We start from the raw sequence: 21,314 nt of genomic DNA on the forward strand, positions 1-21,314 counted from the left end.
CAAAAGATTTCTGCTGTGGTTGAGACTTTGTAGAGCATATTTTTAATACTACGAAGATGACCGTGTCCTTGCGCTTGTTCTGTTGAAATACTGTGCAGCATTGCAGCCCATATGACACAAATTCACTCTCTATCGTTTAAACATTCATGGGAAAAGTGTCTTTTTTATATCACAGTTTATAACAGCTACACTTTGGAAGACAAATTCTAGAAAGAAAGAAAAGATTAAGTCTTTTGGCTTTTACCAGTCACATCTCATTTAAGACCACTCTAACTCTGTATGGCTTGACCTGCATTGACACTGACTGAAACCTGATTTTCTCCTTTCTCCCCTTTCTCAGTTTGTAACCTGACTGAATGTATTTTGTATAAGCTGCTTTACAGAGCAACCCGTTGTTCTACACAGGAATGCTTCTGTTCACTTGAAAGCACTTAAAGGGAAACGTGAACCTTCCTAAATGACGGCTCTTTTAACCTCTTCCTCACTGAAGCCCCTTCTGCTCGGACTGTGTTTGCTATTTAGTGCAACCGTCAGTCAGGCACTTACATTAAAGGGGCTTTAAAGAATTGCTAGGACTGAAATCAATGCAGCAGTTTCTGTACAGCATTTCATTCACCCTCTGATTGACATTATTTTTTATTAATCTGGAATTTTAATAGTTTTTACAAATGATGATAAGAATAAATTTCCCAGCTGGCTCAATAGAGCCTAAGGTTATTCAGTTTGACCCCATAGTTTTCCCGGTGGAAGTTTCAAATAGCAGTTACGTATTTTTTGTAAGCAGATATGTCTTAAACAAACTTTTGCATGGCACTGTAGGTCCATTTGACTGCTAACAAAACACAATGCTTTCAGACATTTTGTTTTACAACACTATCAGTATATATATAGTAAAAAAAAAAAAAAGGTGGAAAAATATTGGATTAATGAAACGTTTTTAAAAAAAAAAGTCTATTTAAACTAAGACACTTAATAACATGTATTTCCAAAAGCGCCGTTAGGATTAGTGAACATTAAGAAGAATAATCTGTCATGTAATTTCATGATATTATGTATGTAATTTTTTCATTTAATGAGACAAAATGTTTCAAATGTCATGTATACCAAAAGAAAAACCCATCAACTATTTCTTTTTTCTAAATTTTATTAGGACAGCAGTTGAAAAATGTACAAAATAGACATTCTTTTCATTAACAAGCAGCAGTATGGCCGGACTACCATATCTCTACAGCATAAAAGAGACAAGATATTAAAATACATGTTGATCAATAGCAAGAACCACAGCATCAAGACTGTACCCCCCCCCCCCCCCCCCCCCAACAAATGTTTTCAGTGCTTTTCAAGCCTTGATTGCATGCCTTGATTATTCTGGCAAATCAAATACTTAAGTTATATTACACACACACTTATCTAAAGTCAAACTTTAATCATGGCACAAAGGAGACTTGCAAGAAAAAGAATTTAAAAAATACATCATTCTACTGCTTTGGCACTTAACACTTGCATTTTTGTACACTTCAGAAATACACGCATACACAATGAAAATAAAAAGGTGTTCATGGGGGTTGGTTGTGTCTAATAAGCTGTCTTCGAGGTACACCATTCATATATTAGATTTGATTGTTTAGGTGAGTTCCACATACTGACATTCACAGAAAACAGGAGCAAAGCAAGCTCGCAACCTGTTAACAAACCTTGTAACGGTTACTTCATGAATTCTCATTTGCAGGTTGAGTATTAGGATGGCAAGTAGTACTTTCATTTGATGTTGTTTATCTACTGTTTTCTTAGATTTGAACCTGACATAACTGCAGAACTTTTAGGGCTATCATATTGAACCTTACTGGTTATTCTTGGGTCCAGCCATGGCAAGGCATTTATTCAGCTGAGCTGTAATGTACATGTAATGTCTTGTTTTCTCTCATAGATTTACTAAATGCTAATACAGTGTTGTGTTAATTTGTTAGAGCAGAAGACAGAAGACTAAAGCTTCAGAACAAGCAGCTCACACTACCCGTTTTGCTATCATTTAAAATCCATCTCTTAAGGTGTGCTGTAGTGCATTTCGCTCTACAAAAATACATGTCATTATATGTGTGACATACAGTTTGCGGACAATTTAGGTTCTTGTGTTGGACTCAAAATTTCTCTCGGTCACTGAGACTTTTTTTTGTTGCGTGATCACCCTCTGGCTGCCTTGAAACATGGGTGCAGTTGTCAGTGCAAAGTCCTCATTTGACCCTGTGGAACCATAAGAACCCTGTGAAATGGACTTCACCTGCACCCCTTTGCCTCTCATGTCAACGCCAGCCTCTGTAGACCCCTGTTCTGCTTGACCAAAGCCCTCCGCTAAATGTGTACCTTGTTTTCGTCCTGAGGACCCCTTCTCAACCACTAGTACTTGTGTAGATCTGGAAATGGTTCCCTGTGATAGACCCTGTGCCACATGCCCTGTTGCTCCACCCATTCCGACCTGCCCATCAACAAGCATCACACCCTGAGAGCCTTGCAGGCTACCAACTTGCACCAACCCCTGACTCATCCCAACCTGGCCCGCCTGACCCACTACCTGCTGAGTTTCCCCAGACACGAGCACCATTTGTGGCTTAGACTCAACTACATACATGGGTGTAGCAGCGTAGTACATGGCAGGCTGCTGTATGAGCACCGTCTGATTAGGAATGATAATCTTGTCCTGGACATGCACTTTGGGAGCAGTCACCGAACCTTGGGATCTCTCTGTGATCCGCTCCTCTTGCATGAAAGTGGAGGACCCAGATGCTGCATTGGAGGCGTTGAGAGTGTTTACCCAGTCCCTGTCCCTGATTGTTTCTGAGTGTGTATGCACATGTGTGTGGGTCGAAGTGGAGGGCCTGGCTGGAGACACCGGTCTGATCGTGGTGCTGGAAACTCCTACATCTGCTGACTTGCTCACAAGGGTCGATCCCTGACAAATCGCTGCCAGGGTTTTGAATTTTGGGTCCAGGTCATTCAGGAATGAAAGGTCATCATCATTTTCAAGGAGGCTGCAACAACCTACAGAGCCTGCCAGGGACTCTCGACCCTCATAGTCATAGACCTGGGCATGGTCATTCACCGTAAACTGCTGTGAAGCATTGTTTGATTTCTGCAAACAAATAAAAACAGCATATGCATGTGATTTCAATAATGCAGATTAAAGTCCATTAATACAGCACTGTATAATGCAGCACTACTCCTGCATATCGTCTAATGAAAACTGTCCCCGCCATAAAAACACAAATGTAATCATTTCACAATTACTACCATAATACGCTCATTAATAGACATATTAGCATAAAAATCCTATTCACATTTGAAGATACTTACTGTTACATAGTACTCCCCCAGGAAATGATCAGACAGAGCCATCCCATCAAAGGCTCCACCTTTGTAATGGGTGAAACTCATGTCTTGTCCAATCATCATCCCTCCACCCATAAATTCCGTCTCGTTTTGCCCTCTGAGGTATCCATACTGGTTGTACAAATGCATGTTCTCAGCTGTCACAGTGGATGTGGTTAGATCAATGCATCCACCTGCTCCACCTACTGCTCCGCCTGATTCGCCAAATCCGCCCTCAATGTATCCATTTCCCTCATAGTTTTTGATGTCCTTGATATTCACTATGTCACCATCAACCTCCCCTGGGAACGGAATTAGAGGAACTTCCTGTGAGAAATAAAATGGCCATTTCAGTGAGGGTTGCAGCAGTTTCAGAATGCAAAAAGTTTCAGCAGTGAAAGATTGCTGAGTATAAAAGTACCTTGTCTTCGCCTTGTCCCTCTGTGTGATATGCAATCAGGTTTGGTTTTGGATCAAAGGGAATAGGCTTGAACTGTCTTGCTGCATCTCCACACAGGCAGAAGAGCATCAGAAGGGGAATCACTGAAAAAAAACCAAACATTTTTTTAAAGCATACTGTTCAAGGCCTCAGGTTCTTCATGAGCAAATGTCTTCTTCAGAAATTGATTTAATTAGGAAGATTGGTGATTGCGTAAATTGCATGTTACAGATTGTTACGTTAGACTACCTTGGAACAGGGAGTGACTGATTCTTTTTGACGTGTCCAACCAGAAATTGAAAAAAAAATATACAAATAAATGGATAAACATGAACTCTACTCACACAGCAGCAGCAGCAGTCCCAGCAGCAGAAGCAAAACACCAGCAGCCCCAAAAACCGCAGTGCTTTTGTCACGCTTCACACAGGTTTTAGTGTTTTCTTGGCATGTGCACACCACTACATCTATTGTCTGGAGTTCATCACATGACTTTCCTTGCTGGTCTTTGATGTCCACCTCCACTTTGTAGATGCCTCGCCACAAGCGGCTTTGAGCTCGCAGAATGACTGCGGTTCCTAAAGAACGACAAGACTGGAAATTTAAAATCTGCAGCACAAGTTGGAAAATAAACTTATTTGTGTCATTAAGTAATTAAGCTCCTGTTCTTTGTAATACATTCACGTTTCCCACAACATTTATTTTCTATAGAAGCTGAAGATGAATGTCAGCTCTATTCAGTTAAGTAAGAGATTACAATTATTCTGCTGTCTACACACCTGTGGTTAAATGATTTGGAGTGTACTGTATATTTCCCTCCTAAATCCTTTAATTACAATTTTCTCCTGGATTTCTTACAGTCAGGAAAAAGAGTAATAAAAATACTAACTTACATATTATCAAAGTTGTTGTAAAGTCTGTGGTAAGTCTTGACAAATTTGACTTTCTCTAAGTAAAAAGCTCATGCTAAACACTGAATAAAAATCAATCTTTAGTTCAGACATCAACTAGCCAATTTAACAGGGAGTTGCTAAGCATCAATTGTTCTATTCACATAGTCTTACTATTGAGGGGTTCTATCATCCACTTCTCTTCGCTGCTCTCTTGAATCACAGTAAAGTCAAATGGCGCTCCATTGGGGAACTCGTCTTCATCTACAGCTGCGACATAAATGACACTATCCCCAATGCACATGGTTTCAAGTGTAGAGGTCAGCTTAGGACAGTGATCATTGAAGTCCTCCACCTGGATGGCTATTGTCCCTGTCGCTGTTTTTGAGGGAGCATCTGAAAGGAAGATCAAAAAGAGATTATGATGAACGTGTTGTGCACCATATCAACCAGCAGTAGAAAATGATTAAAAATACTGTGTTAAACATTGAACTCACCTTCTGTGATGCATATAATTTCGGCATAATAAGTTCCATTTCTCAAGAACTTGGACTCTCGGTCAGGGATTTTAATCAGCCTGATTTCTGCAGTCTTTTCATCAATTGACAACCAATTGTCAATATCAGAGAGCTTTGCATACCTGGAAGTAAAAAAAAAAGAAAGTTAGGTTGAAGAATATAAATAGAAAGCATATGAATTTGTCTTATTGTCTACTTTTAGTTGGGCTTTTCATTGTTAATTCAACAAGGATTTTTTTTTAATTCCTTGTCTTTTCTTGTGAAAGGGGAACAAAGAAAAGTAAAATAAATTCCAAATATTAGAAATTTTTTCGAGTTACAAGCACCTTCAAAGGATAGGTTAGATTTACATTTTTTCCTAAAATGTGGAGCAGGTTTAAAGGGCCAAAAAAGGAACTTAGAAAGGTTGTATGTCTTTGATTTGCTTATGGGGAAATATGTACTTGGCGCACACTTGACTCATTTTCTTTGATTTTTCTCAAATACAGAACATAAAATGCATCTAAACACATTGTGGGTCAACATGGTCACTCACAGTAGTAGTAAGTGATGTTTTGCACTGCTCAGAAAATGCTAACGTATCAAAGTAGTATACTCTAAGTAACAGTACCTTACATTGGTGGCAGTCTTCAGGGTGTCACTGTCAATTGCAGTGTATGTACTTATGACTTTGTTGATGGAGATAGATGTGCTGTCTTCAGAGACAGCCACCACTTTTACGCTTGGCTGGAAACGGGGGCCCTCCTTCTGATTGACGACGTTAATTTTGATGGGGTACGATTTAGGAGATATGAACTGGTTGTCAGAGCTACTGCCAAATGTGTACTTTGCTTTGTTGGAAACTCTCACGTCCAAATTTAGCGTCTTCACTTCCTCATAGTCCAGGGCCTGTAGATTTAAGGACAATATACAGGATATGCATCTTCTGGTAGCATTCATGCTCATTTTTACTCCATTACATTTACAGCTGGCATTTTACTGTCTACGATGTCAGCTAATAACAACAAAGCACCAGTCTTCACCTTGTTGATCATGATGATTCCCTCATTGGTTTCAGAATCGGTTGTGATAGTGAAGTAACCCGCCTCATTCCCGGAAATGATTTCATAAACTGCCAGCCAGTTATCAGTATGAATTAGATCCATGTCGATGGCTTTTATCCTCATAACTTCCATACCGACTGTGTTCTCCTCCACACTCCCCTCATACTAAAAAAGAAAATGCACACCAACAGATTAACATAATCACCTGGAAAAGAACACAAGGTATGATTGTGGTGGCAGTGTCACACCTACCGATTCTTTTTCCAAGGTTGGAATGTTGTCATTAATGTCATTAATTTTAACCTGAATTTCTCCACTTCCTGAGTTTCCTCCCGCTCCTCCATTCAAGTCAGAGGCAATAATAGTCAGCGTGTATGTGTCTTGTTTCTAAAGGAAAGCGATCAGAGATAGAATGCATTCATTAATGTATTCAAGTCATCAAATGCATCTTCCTCATCGACTACATAAAACAACAGGAAATCCTTACCTCCCTATCCAGAGTGTTCTTTCGAACCATGACCTCTCCAGTTCTAGAGTTAATGTAGAACATCCCAGCGATGTTACTCTGACTTTCAATTTTGTAGGAGATTAGAGAGTTGAGTGTACCCTCTTCATCATCATCAGTTGCTATCACTTTCATGATAACAGTACCTAAAAAACATCCCAGAATACAGTTCTGAGTGCAGTAAAAAGGCTTTTCGAAGCCATATTACAAACAAACTGCAGATGTTAAAATACCTTCTGCGCTGGATTCACTGACATAGCCAACTTGTTCTACTTTAATGACTGGTGGACAGTCATTCTCATCCACAACTTTAATTACAAGGTCAATATCCTTTTCAGCTCGGGTCCCATTGGTGAACTGTGCGATGCCTTTTAACTAAAGACAAGAAAAACAAGCACACACATATAACCACTTCTTCACTGCACAGCTTATAACTATTCAAAAAGAAAGCTTTTAAAGTGCGCTTACATGATAGAAGGGGACTGTCTCTCGGTCCAGAGAGGAAGAATAGACTTTCACAAAGCCTGTTTTAGCATCAACACCAAATACACCTTGAGGGGGCTCGTCAACACCAGGCCCAGTTATAGAATATATTACTCTGGTAAAGTTCTCCTTATCAGAGCGAATCTGAAACACAAACACATAAAGAAAAAAATCAAACCATCTGGAAGTCTAAACCCTTCACATTTTAAGTGCAAGCATAGCTTATTAGTTATATAGTTTAAATCCCATTCATTGCAGTTTGTCATCCACTGGTCTCATAAGATCATCTGAACACAGGCCTACATCATAATCAACTTGCATCACTGCATTAGAATAAAATCAAACCAACATATAAGCAGTTTGAGATCATAAATCACTAAACAAAACAATTGTGTAATTGTGTCTAAAATGACTCATCATGAACCCTGTGTGTGGAGCTACTCTCACACGTCAGTGCTTGATTTAGAAATATATATAAAAAAAAAGAATGACACCAGAGGGTGAAACCTGTGAGAAGGGGGATTCAAACTATTATATTAACGATTGATGCACTCATTTTAAATACTCAAATGTTGCTTTACCCACATTAAAATATCTATGAGTGTGAAAACATTCAGCATTTAAGAGGGAATGTGAAATATAAAAAGGTAGGATGTCAGTTTTGTAAGAATTTCTCAAGGAAATACAACAAAGAAATACACACTTTAGCAATAAAGTCATAGGTGGTGTAATCATGGTTCTCAATGAGCTGTCTGGGAGCTAAGATCCATTCTCTTTTCTTTCTGTGTCCTCCTGGGCCATTTCCTTTTCCCCTCTCTGGAGCTAGCTGCAGATAAACAAAGAGGTGGGAGAAAGTTAATTCAAGAATTTTATATAAATGTAATGTACCCAAAGCAAATGGACATTTCTTCTGTTGACATAATTCATCATTATGTGTTGTCAAAAATAGACGTATGTAAATCTGTCTTTTGTTCATGGGACGTCTAATAAAGACTTACATCTTGATGTAATAGTCCACAATACAACATTATCGACTTGGAAAAAAAAGAAAAGAATAATAATAAGAATAAGAATAAGGCTAACAAGTGTTAACTGACATGTGACACCAGAACCTGAACGATACTTCGCGCCGCCAAAGTATTTTCCACATTCAATATTCATGGTATTAGCTGCTTTGCTGGAGAGGAAACGTAAACCTGCTCGGCGTCATTCTACGTATGAAAACTTGGCGCATCTTGTCTCCGGTAGCTTTAGGCGCATATCTGATAATTTAACGGAGGCTTATTTTGTATTGTGTGTATTGCTGTGAAGACAAATAGGAGCCACGCCTGTTAAAAAAAAAGAAAAAAATCCGCTTCCCAAAACACAATAACGAATCTATAACACGTTAAACACCGTTTACTTACAATGAGAAGGACTGCCAGCAGAAGAAAAAGGTTGCAAGTCAGCAGAGAAGTCATCGTTTGATTAAATGAAAACGTTTAACTCCCTGGTGTTGGGGCGTAAAAACGCGTCAGTTTGAGTCTCTCAGTAGCCTCTCGTTGGTTTTGTACAGGACTTCGACCTCTGATAAAGTCAGGGAGAAGTTCTACAGTGGGGCGGGTCCTCTGGCTCACTGCTGTTGATAATCGACGCAGAGAGAGTTATTTGGAAAGAGACTAAGCCTATTGCTTATGAAAAAAGCAAAAAAACACCTGGACTGAAATGCTACGTGTGAAACAGGGGCGTTGACACACACACACACACACACAAAGTAAAATTTAAATGAATCCCATTGCGACACTACAATTCCACGCATATCAAATTATTTTATTTTCTCTTGATGTAATGCTACTTTATTAAAAACTTTCCCATTGTAGCAGCCGACTGTCATGTTGCTGTTGCTGAACCTAAAGCAACTAGCTGTAAAGATAAGGATAGAAATATTGATAGAGACATAAGATGTTTATTCCAACATAAATGTGTCAACAGGCAAAAACCTGGAAAAAAACCCCATAAAAATACAAATCATAACCTGCTTGTGCAAATGGTAACAGAATGCAAGTCAACCAAGTCACTGAATGGTAAGTTGTCAATCGTCCGTAAATCAACAAGAAGTGATTAATTTATTGTTCAAACCATTTAAAAATAAAGCATTTAAACAGGTATGGAATCCAAAAGTAATTAATGCTCTTCCACTTTGACAGGCTGAGTGTGCCCCGCGTCCAACTCCAAGTCCAAACAGAGTTGGTTCATTTCTCAAGCATGTGTGAATGAAATAAAATAGGAACTTGGATTGAGTTTAATACCTGCTTTTGCATTTTTTTTTGTGTTATACCTCAGTTTTCAGAAGGTGGTTTTGTGCCAAGGTGCTATATGATTGCTGTACACACATGTCACCACTGACAAACCTTTACCCAGATTCAATTTTCTTTTATGGTTAACTGGACGTTTTTCTTTCTTTTTTCCTTTTTTTTCAACTCTTCTTATTCAATTCAATTACCAAAATTTAGTGTCTTTAATGTTTTTTACTGAGACGCAGTTAATCAGAAGTGTGGAGATGCCCTTTGGGGTGAAAAAGGTGGGAAATCCTCTTTTCTTTTCTTCAGAATGCAAAATGCATTGTGATTCTTCCACTTAGTTTTCTGTATATGATTACGTTTGGAATCTATTCACGATTTTGATATTTTAAAAAATGCAATGTAGTCGTTTTGACCAATGTTTTCTCACCCATCTGTAAAACTCCACCAGTGCCTGTGAAATTCTGAAGTCGATCACCACAGCTTGTAGGCACACCAACATAGAACAGCACACAGGACTGTGTGCATGTGTGAGCATGTAGGTGTTGCCGTATTTGATCTACCTCTACGGGGAAACAAATATAAAATGGAGATTCATACTGTCACACCCAGAGTTGCCATGATACAGGAAATATGTTTTCTCTGGGGTCAAAGGTGTGTGAGAGGCGATATATGATACTAGTTTCACCTTGTCATACAAAGCCTGTACCTTCCATTACATTTGTATCTTTTTTTTCCCCTAACAGTGAGGGTGCTTGCTTTTAACAATGAGTTCTGTCCATCATTAGACAGACGTCTTCTTTTAATGATGTCCAGATTTCACTGGAATACACTCACTTAGTATTTGTGCAAAAATTAGTCAGAAATGCCTCTGGGCTCTTGTTTCAGATGGGTGTCTCTTGACTGTCAGGTTTGAGGGACCCAATCACCTTTTGAAAATTCGTAAACTGTAATAACGCTCCCTCACAATCCGTCCTCCTATTAGTGCTTTTGGCTGACCATTAGACTCGTGGGTTGAAATACAGGTGCGGCATTAATAAGAACACAATGGAGTTAGTTCCGATTGATTCAAGTATTATATCCTTAGAAAACAACAGGGTGTAACAACTTTTGATTACAAAATTTAATAGATGTCACATGTCACTATGACTGTTTTAAAAGTGAAAAATTAATCACTCAGAATTCTGTAAACATGACACCAATGAATATTGTAACAACTCGTCACATGTGATGGGAAATCTTCTGACAATCGTCTGGATGAATGCCAGAAGCAAGCTCTTTGTTGTCTGGATTCATGATAGCTGTCACTTTCATTAAATGTAGCACCTTGTGTCACAGATGACTTGCTTGTTGTGTCATGCTGATGTGGTTGATACACCCAGGTGATCACTAAAAGAACATGTACAATGAAGTGGTGGTGTGGTCACATTGCAGAAAGAAAAGAAAAAAACACTGGTACAAGATGTACAAGTTAAAATCAGGGAGTAAATATATCTGTTTCCAGAGAAACGGCTCAGCTCACATCTTCAAACTGCACTTCTCAGCAGAAAACAGTTGAGCTGTTATGCAATCTTAAATGTATCTGTTATGACTTATCTTCCCAAAGAAGTGTACCGTAGTTAGACTCTGTCAACACACAGAAGCCTGAGTACAGACAACAACCTTCTATTGTAGTTTGGGACCAACTCAAGAGGGGGAAGTTTGCATTGCTGTGGGAGACTCCCACCTCCAAGTCTTTTAATTATGTCCACACCCATGACTCACAACAACACTGCTTTCCTGACTTTTTCCTCACCTTTCCTGTTGCTGCCCCACATGCCCCGACTTCCCAAGGTACTCGTAAAAAACAAGGCCTGTAAGGGACGGTGGATTCATTTCGGACAAGCTTTGAATGACACATGCCTTCACTTTTATCAGCAGTTTGCAGAGATAGCGAGTGCTTCCATGTGGGAGCACAGCCTCCCCCAGACCAGGCTTAATTCAGGCCCGCATTCCTGTGGTGTTAAGTGATGAGCCAAATGCAGTTCTTGCTGCCAGAATGCTGGTGTGGAGAAAGGAGGAGCAAGCAGGGGTCAACCTCTGTGCAGAGGATTTCTAAAATCAAGTCATTTTTCTTGAGGTTATGAGAAAAATGCAAAACCGTACTTACCCTACAGCTTGAAAATGAGCCTCTTTCAAATAAAACATTTGAAAAAGGCCTCGTTTTTAATACACTGTAATTGTTTCCAGCTTAATTTATTTTTGGGTGCAAACTTCTGCTTTGGTTGACACAAAACTTGGGCAATGTTTCCCCCTGCTGGCAAAAAAAAGGATACATATATATATCTATATACATATAGATATATATGTATCCTTTACATATATATATATATGTAAAGTTTTTAGATTTGCCAAGCACTGAGGTGTACAGTCAGACAGCGACACGCCTTAAACGTGCCTTGCATGCTGATCTCCCTCTGGATGATCGCTGGGTGTGTCTAGGTGTGTCTGTTGATTCACTGTCAGTTGCCACAGGAAGAAAAACCAGCCCCTGTGCGCACAGTAGAAGAACTCGAGTTGAGAGGTGACAGTCCAACGAGCTGCAAGATCAAGAAAATCTGTCATTCTGTCAGAGAGCAACTTAGTCTGGACTCTTCCTCTCTCGGACCGGGACAAAGTGCGTCAAGTTTTTCTTGAAGAATGGCGAATGTGTTCCTTTTTGCCATCTGTTCGGTGTTGGTAAGTTTCTAAGTTTACGTTTTAACTTTTGTCTGTTTATAGTTGCTTTTGTTTTTTTTTCTTCTTCTTCTTCATTTGAAGGGATACGCGAATAAAAAGTTGTCAAAAACAGACTGTAAAACGTTGTCTTTCAGACCATTTCCCGAGTGGATTCGTGCTATATCCCCCACTCGCTTTACGTGCTTGTTCCACAATCTATTCCGGTTGGATACCAAATCGCAAAAGGTACACCGTTACTTATTTGTTCATCAACTCAACATGAAATTATTTGGTTGTACTGCTTGCATAACGATTATTATTATTATTATGATCTTTACTTTACCTCTATCGTTTTTTTATTTGTTTGTTTTTCAGTTGAAGCAGCCGAATGTGACACTAAATCACTACGGTTAACTTTGAAGGACCCTACTTTTATGGTAGAGAGCAATGGAGCGATAGTTGCGCTGACTCCTGTGTCGGTGGCAGCAGGAGGGCGGACATTTTCTGTGACGGCGCAGGACAATAGTGGACAGGAAAGTGAGATGGAAGTTCACCTTGTCCGCTACACAATGCAGCAGACGGATGTAAGGCAGTTGCACATTCCAGCGTCATTAGAGGGATTGATCGGCCTTTTTTTTGCTGCAAATTTCATGCTTTGTTTTCATGTCACAGCACAAGGGCCTCCTGAAGCGCTCCAAAAGACGCTGGAGCCCTCCACCTTTCAATATACGTGAGAATGAGAAAGGGCCTTTTCCAAGATTCGTTGAAACGGTAATTTCATTATTGATACGATACAAATGGCTAGTGAAAAATACAATTCTACACGTTCCCTTTCCCACATGGTAGGTTTAGTGTTTGATTTATTCCAACTGAGCGCACCGACGCTCATCTTCGTTGAAGGGTAATTCACTGTACATTATAAGGAAACTATACTTACCAAAACACACCTATATTTGACATGCATGTATGACAAAACTTTCAACTAATACAGTGGATATTTTTTTTGGTTTTAATCTTGTTATCCATTTCAAAATATTGCAAGCTAGAATATTTCTATTTGATCTATCTAGGTTGTATCAGATGCATCAGCAACGCGCAAGGTATTCTACAGCATCAGTGGACCTGCCGTCGACCAGCTTAAGTTGTTCAGTATGGAGTCTGACACTGGGAGGTTGAGTGTGCTTGGAGCAGTTGATCGTGAACAATATCCAAGCTTTACTGTGAGTATGAAAAAGGGAACAACAATCATTTACTCATATATTAATTGTTTGATTAATAAAGTGTCCTCCATCTGTGAAAATGGCTCTCACAGTTTGCTAATAAACTAGCATATAATACAAATAATCTCCCTTGTTTTTTGTTTCAATAATGAACAAATATTGCACAGTTTATCCTAATGTAATGATAATATATATATATATTCTTTTTGATTATCAACTTGTCCCTGTTGTATACATGTATACATGTTTAAAGACAGTTTAAAATCCTTATCTGACTCTGAAAATTTATTAAATGGCAAGAAATCCTTTGCTCGCATTTGCATATTTATATGTTCACTAATCTTGTGATATCTTTTAATCTCTTGTCCTCACAGTTAATGGTCAGTGTTTTTGATGCAGAGACGGGTCAGTCAGCAGACTTACCTTTGGACCTCCAAGTACTAGTCGATGATGAGAATGACAATGCTCCAGAATTCACAGACCAGCTACAGTTTACTGTGCCCGAGAAATGCGAGATAGGTGAGGAACAAGAAATGCAAAAACTTCCCTTCTGCTGTTACTTACCTTCCGCAGGGCAGGTGCTCTAAGTTGTTGATTTCCACCATAGGGACGATTGTGGGAAAGGTGAACGCCACTGACAGAGATGACCCGAAGACCACCCACGTTAAGATCAGGTTCACCCTTCTGGATGGATTAGAGCGTTTTGCCATCCACCCAGAGACAGGTGTCATCACCACAGTCACCAACACTCTTGACAGAGAGGTGAGCCCTGTTATCCCCGAGCTGATGCTTTTGTTTGTTTACGTCCATGTAGCATACTGCCTCGCATTTTCATTTTATCTTAACGTCGTTTTGTCTATGCTTCTTTTTAAGGTGAAAGAAAAACATATGGTGACTGTAATGATCAAGGATTTGAATGGTGCAGTAAATGGTCTGTATAATACAGCGACAGCGACGATTACACTCAGCGATATCAACGACAACCCGCCGACTTTCACAAAAACATCTGTAAGTGCTTAGGGAAAAGAGAAAATAGTAAAAACCAGGAATTACTGTTCACTATTAAGCATATTTGTTGTTTGAGCTTATTTTCCTGTAAGCTTATGGTAACACACACTTACTTTGATTTATTTTTACAGTATGGAGTCAGTATAAAAGAAAACGAAAGTGAAAAGCTTATCCTGAGAATTCCTGTGGAAGATAAAGATTTGATAAACACACCCAACTGGAAATCCCAATTTATCATCAAATCGGGAAATGAAAAAGGAAATTTCAGGATTGATACTGATAACAGTACAAACGAGGGGCTTCTGTACGTTGTAAAGGTGAGTCCCTTGACATGTGCAAGATATTCACAAGTAGGTTACGTTTGCTTTATTTAAGAAGTGACCTATATGACAATGTAAAAGCCTTATTGCACAATGCACTTCTTTCACACCTCTTTGTCCTTCCAGCCCTTGGATTATGAGCAGAACGAAAAGGTAAAGCTTGAGATTTTAGCACGCAATGAGGCGGAGCTTAGTGGCACCACGGCTCAGTGGTTGTCCATCCCTGTGGATGTCGCTGTCACCAATGTTGATGAGGGTCCACAATTCAGCGCTCCCACTATCCGCTTCAGTGTCAAAGAGAACATTCCAAATGGCACACTGATAGGAAGCTACACAGCTGTGGATCCTGAGACCAAAAGCAGCAACGGCATCAGGTAATTAATCTCTCTTAAATTGGGCTTTAATAAATGTTTCTCTCCTGTTGTGCAATGTGGCAAATGCTGGACATAACTGGAGCAAATCCATAAGATACTCACTCAAGTTTATTTTACTTTTATTAAACACTGGAGGGCAGCCTTTGAGCATAGGACTGAATTTGCTGAATAATACACATTTTCCACTGTGTCCCAGGTATTACAAGATTCTAGACCCAGGTTCTTGGATCAGTGTCGACAGAAATACGGGAGAGCTGAGGGTCGCAAACACAATTGACAGAGAGTCCCATTTGGTCAAGGATGGAATTTATAATGTCACCATGAAGGCCGTTGATACCAGTAAGTTGCTTCTTAATGCTGCTTAATCCGTCACTAACCCATGTAGTTCATCCTGAAAATACCAAGCTCAAGCATATGTTGCTTTTCTGTAGTGGTGCTGAAACTTATCCCATTTTAAGAAGTCAAAGTCTTCAATTCTGTGCTGCTGGTTAATTATTAACCTGATGGCAATTTGCAGTATTTGGGATACATGTCTAGTATTTATGTTACATCATCAGACACCATGTTTGACTTCTCTTTTGTTGTTGGCAATATATATATAAGCCAAACGTTAATAAGAATCCCAGCCCCACCTTGTACCTGTCTGAACATTCTGTCAACCCTGTCTGTTTCACCCGCCATCTGTGTAATTACTCATTTACAATGACTCATAACATCTGGATCATGTCTCCGTGTCCTTAGAATGTAGATTCACAAGATTACATAAAAAAAGAAAAGAAAAAAAAGTTTGTCCATGCTTGTCCTGCTTGAAACCAATGTAGTACCACTGAATTTCAGGCGCCAAGACAGGAACCGGAACAGTCATCCTTGTGATAGAGGATGTCAACGACAACCAGCCAATAATCCCCTCTAAGCTGGTGATGTGTGAGGGCAATTCACAACAGCTTGGCTCTTTGGTTTTTGTCGCTGAAGACAATGACTCAAGCCCATACTCGTCACCGTTCACCTTTAGCATGCCGCCTGACAATGATGGCAAATGGTCTGTGAAGCCACTCAATGGTAGGTGAAATGTTATCAAAATACTGTCAAATATCGCCTTTTAATCATATATGTGTTGTTTTTGCGATTGTTGTTTTTAATGGTGGCAACGTGAAAGCAGATTTAATTATTCACACGGAAACCACGATTCAGCCCTGATTCACGCTAGTATAACATATTGATATAATTAACAACTGCAAAACATTTACATGATTACATTTTTAAATTTTATATGATCAAAAAAAGTGTGATTAAGTATTTAAGTTTTTTTTTTCTTTATACTGTTCCATATGAAAATGAAAAAGTCCCTGCTTGTCCCTCTCATGTGAGCAGTTGCTCTGGTCTCACACACAATCTCAGCTGGAACAGCTTACAGAGTTTGCTGGTTACAACAACAAATTGTTTGGTAGCTTCTGCTCAAAGTCAATGAATGTCTTGTTCCAGTAGCCCACTTCTCACCAGTGTGTCTTTTTTAAATAGCTTTAGTACTTAAGAGGCCACACAATACAACGTATATGGATATTAGTTGAGTGATATATTATGCTGCTCTTTTTTTTTATCTTTTTGAAGTTGAAACACTATCCTGGGGTGACATATTTTGGTCAAAATGTGACAGAATCATTGAAACTTTTCCTTTTTAAAACCATGATTTTACAGCGCCATTCCTTCCGACATAATTTAGGGTGTGGAGTGAGCTACTCAACTGCACCCTGTCTTCTGTGGGGTGTGCCTTATCTATGATCTGTCCGACAGCTTTGAAATACAAAACAAGTATTACCTGAATACAAGTGGTACTTTTGGAGTCTTGAAGCATTTGAGAGTGCAACAGCACCTGACCTGACAGCTGATACCAGCACATACTACAGACAGGGTTAAAACTCAGTTAAAAATAAAAAAAAGGAAAAACAAAAAACCCCACCAATTTCAAGTAGGAAATACTAAACAAACTACAGGTGGAACATTACTAGCTCATTTGTTTTGTTTAACATCTCGGTTCTCAGAAGTGCAGTAAATCCAGAGCAGTTTTAACCTGAAGTTGGGAGCGCATAAAGATTCGGAGGCTGGAGAACAAAACTCTGAGCTATGAGTCGTGACATGATTTTTTTTCCTGCAAGTCTGAACGGCTCACATATGGTTGCATTTCAGACCAGTCAATCCCATTTACATTTTGATGTTGTTTTTCATTAGCAATACATCTACAGCTGATAGTCTTTTTGTATTATAGTCCCTTTTCAAAATCAAATTTCTACATTACACGTGTTTTTTTTTTTTCTGTAGACACGGCCGCAACGTTGCATCAGGTAAAGGAGCTTCGTAGAGGGATACACCAAGTCCCCCTAATCGTCAGAGATATGCAGGGCAAAGGTGAAACACAGATGGTGACAGTGAAAGTCTGCCGATGCAGGAATGGAGCCTGCTTGGCCAATCAAAGATCCGTGGAATTGGGGCCGATGGGTATACTGGCTTTGCTGTTGCCACTGGCCCTCCTCCTTTTGCTCTGTGAGTCCCTCGGTGCTGTTATCTTTCCAGCAGAGTAATGCAGACTTCCACTGTGTATGTAGGCATTTTGGGGGTCTATCATCTGTATAAAAACCAGTAAAGATGATATTGGGAGCTGAGTAGTGATAGATATAATAGTATGGTACAACATATAATGTTATTATTTTCACTCTTGGGATGCCTATCACATAATTGAGTACTGTACACTTGTTGTATACTTATTTCTCTCACATTTGCGTTGTTATTGCAGGTTTACTTTTGGCATTTTTCTGCACGACAAATCCAGACAATCGAGAAATTGACGATGCGGGATACAGTGGTGGAGTCCTGCTCCCCTCAAACACAGAGGGCCCAGGGGACGAAGTGGTGAGGACATTGTCATAAAAGAAAACCTACTGTCATCTTAACTTTTTATTACCCCTTTGCTTCAAATATTTATTTGTCGCTCGTTTTCCCTTTAGGATTGTAATCTCATCAAAATTCATGAGCAAACCGCAAAGGGCTCTGTGAAGGGTTCTCTGGTGAATGTGGGGTGGCAGGGAAACAAGAGCGCGAGCACAATCGGAGGCCACAGTGTACATGAAAACGGAATTTACCAGCCCGGCATTTCTACTACTCACATGCAAGAATACTCCTCTGGCCAGTATGACCAACAGCACGTTAACCATTATGCTGGAAGTCAGCTGCTTTGTAAGGGCATGGGCCTTGACCACAGATACCTCAACCAGGGCTCCACTAATCATCACACCTGGCAAACAAATAGCATCTATTTACAACAGGTAATGTTGTTGCATGCAGATGTGTTTTTGATTTTTATTATGTAACAGCAATATGTCTGGAAGTTACATGAACCTTTTACTCTCTGAGGTGTGACAGCTTCTGCATTATCAGTTGGAGCTAAGGGAACTCTAGTGTTTTACATAATCTTGTTCTTTAAGCCATGATAGTATCCTCCGTAAGCTTTAATATTTCTAAACTTCTTGGGGAGAAATGTTATTTCTGTAACTCATTGCTGACTTGTTTGTTGGCTTTGTAATATCTGACTGCAAGTCATATCTTGAGCTGTACCTGTATCTCCCTTCTCATCGCCCAGGCTTAGTCCACACAGAGTAATAACAAACTCCCTCTCTTTTGTCTTATAGAAGCTGAAAAGTCTGCAAACAGAGGGGGATGGACGTTATGCAGATGACATCATTCACTCCTATGGGTATGAGGGGGTGGGCTCTGTTGCTGGCTCCGTGGGATGCTGCACCGATTATGGAGACAATGATAACCTCGACTTTCTGAACACTCTTGACCCAAAGTTCAAATCCCTCGCAGCCGTCTGCAGAAAGTCTTGAACAGAGATACTCCTCAATGTTCGGGTTTACTTTTCACTGTACAGAATGTAGAGGCCTGGCACCTGAATGCTTTGTATGTCCCTGAACATGAATGACGAGAGAAGGAAACTAGGTGTGTCTGTGTGTGTGTGCCTTGCTTGTTGGAGATTTATTTTTTGGCAGAAGTCTTTTGCACTGAATACTAAGCAGATGTCATCAGTTGTACATAATTTGCTTTATGCATTCCTAAGTGTTAACATGTTTTTCGCCGTGGGAGCCTGGGTTTTGTTCATAAAGGTATTTATGTGGAGAGGGACTACAAGATTTTATATCAGTTTAAAACAATGCTTGGTATTTTGTTGTTTGTAAGTCATCTATGTCTACAGTAAAGGATTTTTTTTTTCAATTGTGTGGCAGATTTTATCTGTTAACTTTCATAGATTTTTAAAAAAAAATATGCTTTGAGAATAAAATAAAGACAATGATACAACTGGCTTTTTTTATGGTTTTTGATGTTTTTAAAAAAAATATATAATAATTCATATCATATTAGATGTTGATCTTCAGTGATTTCAAGCCAGTGTTCTTGGTGTAGTATGACAGTTATCTTCCAGCTACACTCCCCTGGAATGAGTTTGCAGTGAACTGGGCGTAGTTTGGATCTGGTATCTGTGAGATTATTGCAACATTTCACATGAAGGCGATGTGAAAGTCGGCTCAAGGGCGTGAATGGGAGCGGTGTGGTGTGACACTGCCCCCCACTGTCTGAATGCAAGACTGTTCTGACATAGAAAAACCAGACATGTCAACAAAATGCTCATAAATCTGTTTATAGAAAAGGATCTGATATTATAAGTGTTTAGTTAAGTTGCACGGATTTCAAAGAATAATGAGGAAGTTTTCTCATAGGTGTAGTTTTCAATTAGTTTAAAATTTAGAGGAATAATAAATTATAATTTTAAGTACATTTTATTGATGATTAAGATATTAAATAAACAAAAGTCTGGGACTACAAGCTGTAAAAGTAAAAGGCTTTGCTCCGCAGAAAGAGAGAACAGAATCTCCGAGCTGGAACAAGTGTCCATTGTTCTCTGTCTGTGTGTGTGGTTTGGTGAATGATTTACTTGGTTTGGCACTTTGAGCAGTACCCTGATAAAACTCAGCCAAAGTACGCAACAACAAGCTAATGTTTACCTCCAGTCTTCTGCAGATCCAGTTGGATCACCAGATTTATTATGACTTCTCTGTAATTTCTCTCACGCGTACAGTGTTTGGCTTTCTCCCACAAAGTTTCAAAGGAATAAAAAAGTGTGGCATGCTTTTTTATTTTATTAACAGTTTAATTACATTGTCAGACCAAAGCCGCCAGAAACAGGAAGTGAACAGTAATATGCTGCTTTGCAAATAAAGTATATGTCTAGCCTGAACTATTACCATTACCATACCATATTTTCTTGATAACAAACTGGCCCATGTGCTTAATTATTCACAGACACATAAATAATTTAAGAAAAAACAACAAACATAATGATAATAATAATGATAATAATAATAATAATAATGGTGATAAAATAATCAAAAACCCTTTTGAGACCTTGAGCTTCTTGCACTTTGGTAAATTTTGGATTACTGATGGATCAAATTTTAAAAAAGCAAAAAAAAAAAGCAACCATATTGTAGCACTTTATTGATGCGAAGCAAATCATGCATCAGTGTGACCCCATCTGAAGCTGGGGCAGGAAATACAGTCTAGAAAGGACCATCTGTCATGTGATTGTGATTATGAGTGCCGAACATGAGAGGAGAGCAGAAGGAAAAAAAAAAGAGGAAATTCCTTCCTGGATAGAAACTGGTCTCTCACTAGGATCAAATACTGGAATCTCGTCAAAAATACAACAATGTTATCAGAACAGATTAAGATGATATTGTCAGAATTATGTTAGTATGTGAATAAGATCTGAACATCAAAGGTTAGCTGGGTTTCTACAGGGTCCAATTAGAATTTTGAAAAGTCACTGAACACAAAATGATGAAAATGAGTCATCAAAAACCAAAAACATGCAAAGATGGTACTCTAAGCATAAGACAGCAGCTCTGTTACCCCTGTTTGCCAATGAACGGTCTTCCTTTTCTCATTGGATTGCTGTTTTTTGATCAACTGGTCTTGTGAAAACTTGAAATGGAAAGCTGCAACATTTCTTGTTTAATTCTTGATAAACACAAGCATTAGACGTTAACAATGTAGTACAGGTGGTCATGCTCCCCCTTTTAGACTCTCTGACTATGGAGCTGCTCAACGGTGATGACTTAGCACTGGGACT

General features: G+C 39.2%; 2 protein-coding genes across 3 annotated transcripts; one reads left to right on the forward strand and one right to left on the reverse strand.

Annotated features, from left to right (window-relative positions):
* Nucleotides 1–1,791: 1,791 nt before the first annotated feature.
* Nucleotides 1,792–8,898, reverse strand: LOC140268300 (desmoglein-2-like protein). 2 transcript variants are annotated; one of them, XM_072363099.1, is made up of 14 exons: nucleotides 8,645–8,898; nucleotides 7,942–8,064; nucleotides 7,224–7,382; nucleotides 6,989–7,130; nucleotides 6,738–6,901; nucleotides 6,503–6,637; nucleotides 6,230–6,415; nucleotides 5,818–6,095; nucleotides 5,187–5,329; nucleotides 4,864–5,085; nucleotides 4,147–4,377; nucleotides 3,785–3,906; nucleotides 3,349–3,690; nucleotides 1,792–3,127 (listed from the first exon to the last, which is right to left on the reverse strand). In XM_072363099.1, the coding sequence occupies exons 1-14, from the start codon at nucleotides 8,696–8,698 to the stop codon at nucleotides 2,120–2,122; spliced, it is 3,309 nt and encodes a 1,102-aa protein (XP_072219200.1). In that variant the 5' UTR covers nucleotides 8,699–8,898; the 3' UTR covers nucleotides 1,792–2,119. The 2 variants fall into 2 exon arrangements, with proteins under 2 accessions (XP_072219200.1, XP_072219199.1); XM_072363098.1 differs by having other exon boundaries at nucleotides 7,942–8,060; nucleotides 8,641–8,898.
* Nucleotides 8,899–12,097: 3,199 nt separating this feature from the next.
* dsc2l (desmocollin 2 like) lies at nucleotides 12,098–19,277 on the forward strand. The gene is made up of 16 exons (XM_072363219.1): nucleotides 12,098–12,235; nucleotides 12,370–12,460; nucleotides 12,590–12,798; nucleotides 12,887–12,985; nucleotides 13,285–13,434; nucleotides 13,809–13,953; nucleotides 14,042–14,196; nucleotides 14,308–14,442; nucleotides 14,574–14,759; nucleotides 14,889–15,136; nucleotides 15,333–15,475; nucleotides 15,974–16,195; nucleotides 17,453–17,674; nucleotides 17,925–18,040; nucleotides 18,136–18,453; nucleotides 18,817–19,277. Exons 1-16 carry the CDS (start codon nucleotides 12,197–12,199, stop codon nucleotides 19,012–19,014), a joined length of 2,676 nt encoding a protein of 891 aa, XP_072219320.1. The 5' UTR covers nucleotides 12,098–12,196; the 3' UTR covers nucleotides 19,015–19,277.
* The last annotated feature ends 2,037 nt before the right edge of the window (nucleotides 19,278–21,314 follow it).

Source organism: Leuresthes tenuis, unplaced genomic scaffold, assembly GCF_036924035.1.
Source record: "Leuresthes tenuis unplaced genomic scaffold, fLeuTen1.0.hap1 SCAF_14, whole genome shotgun sequence".
Lineage (NCBI taxonomy): Eukaryota > Metazoa > Chordata > Actinopteri > Atheriniformes > Atherinopsidae > Leuresthes > Leuresthes tenuis.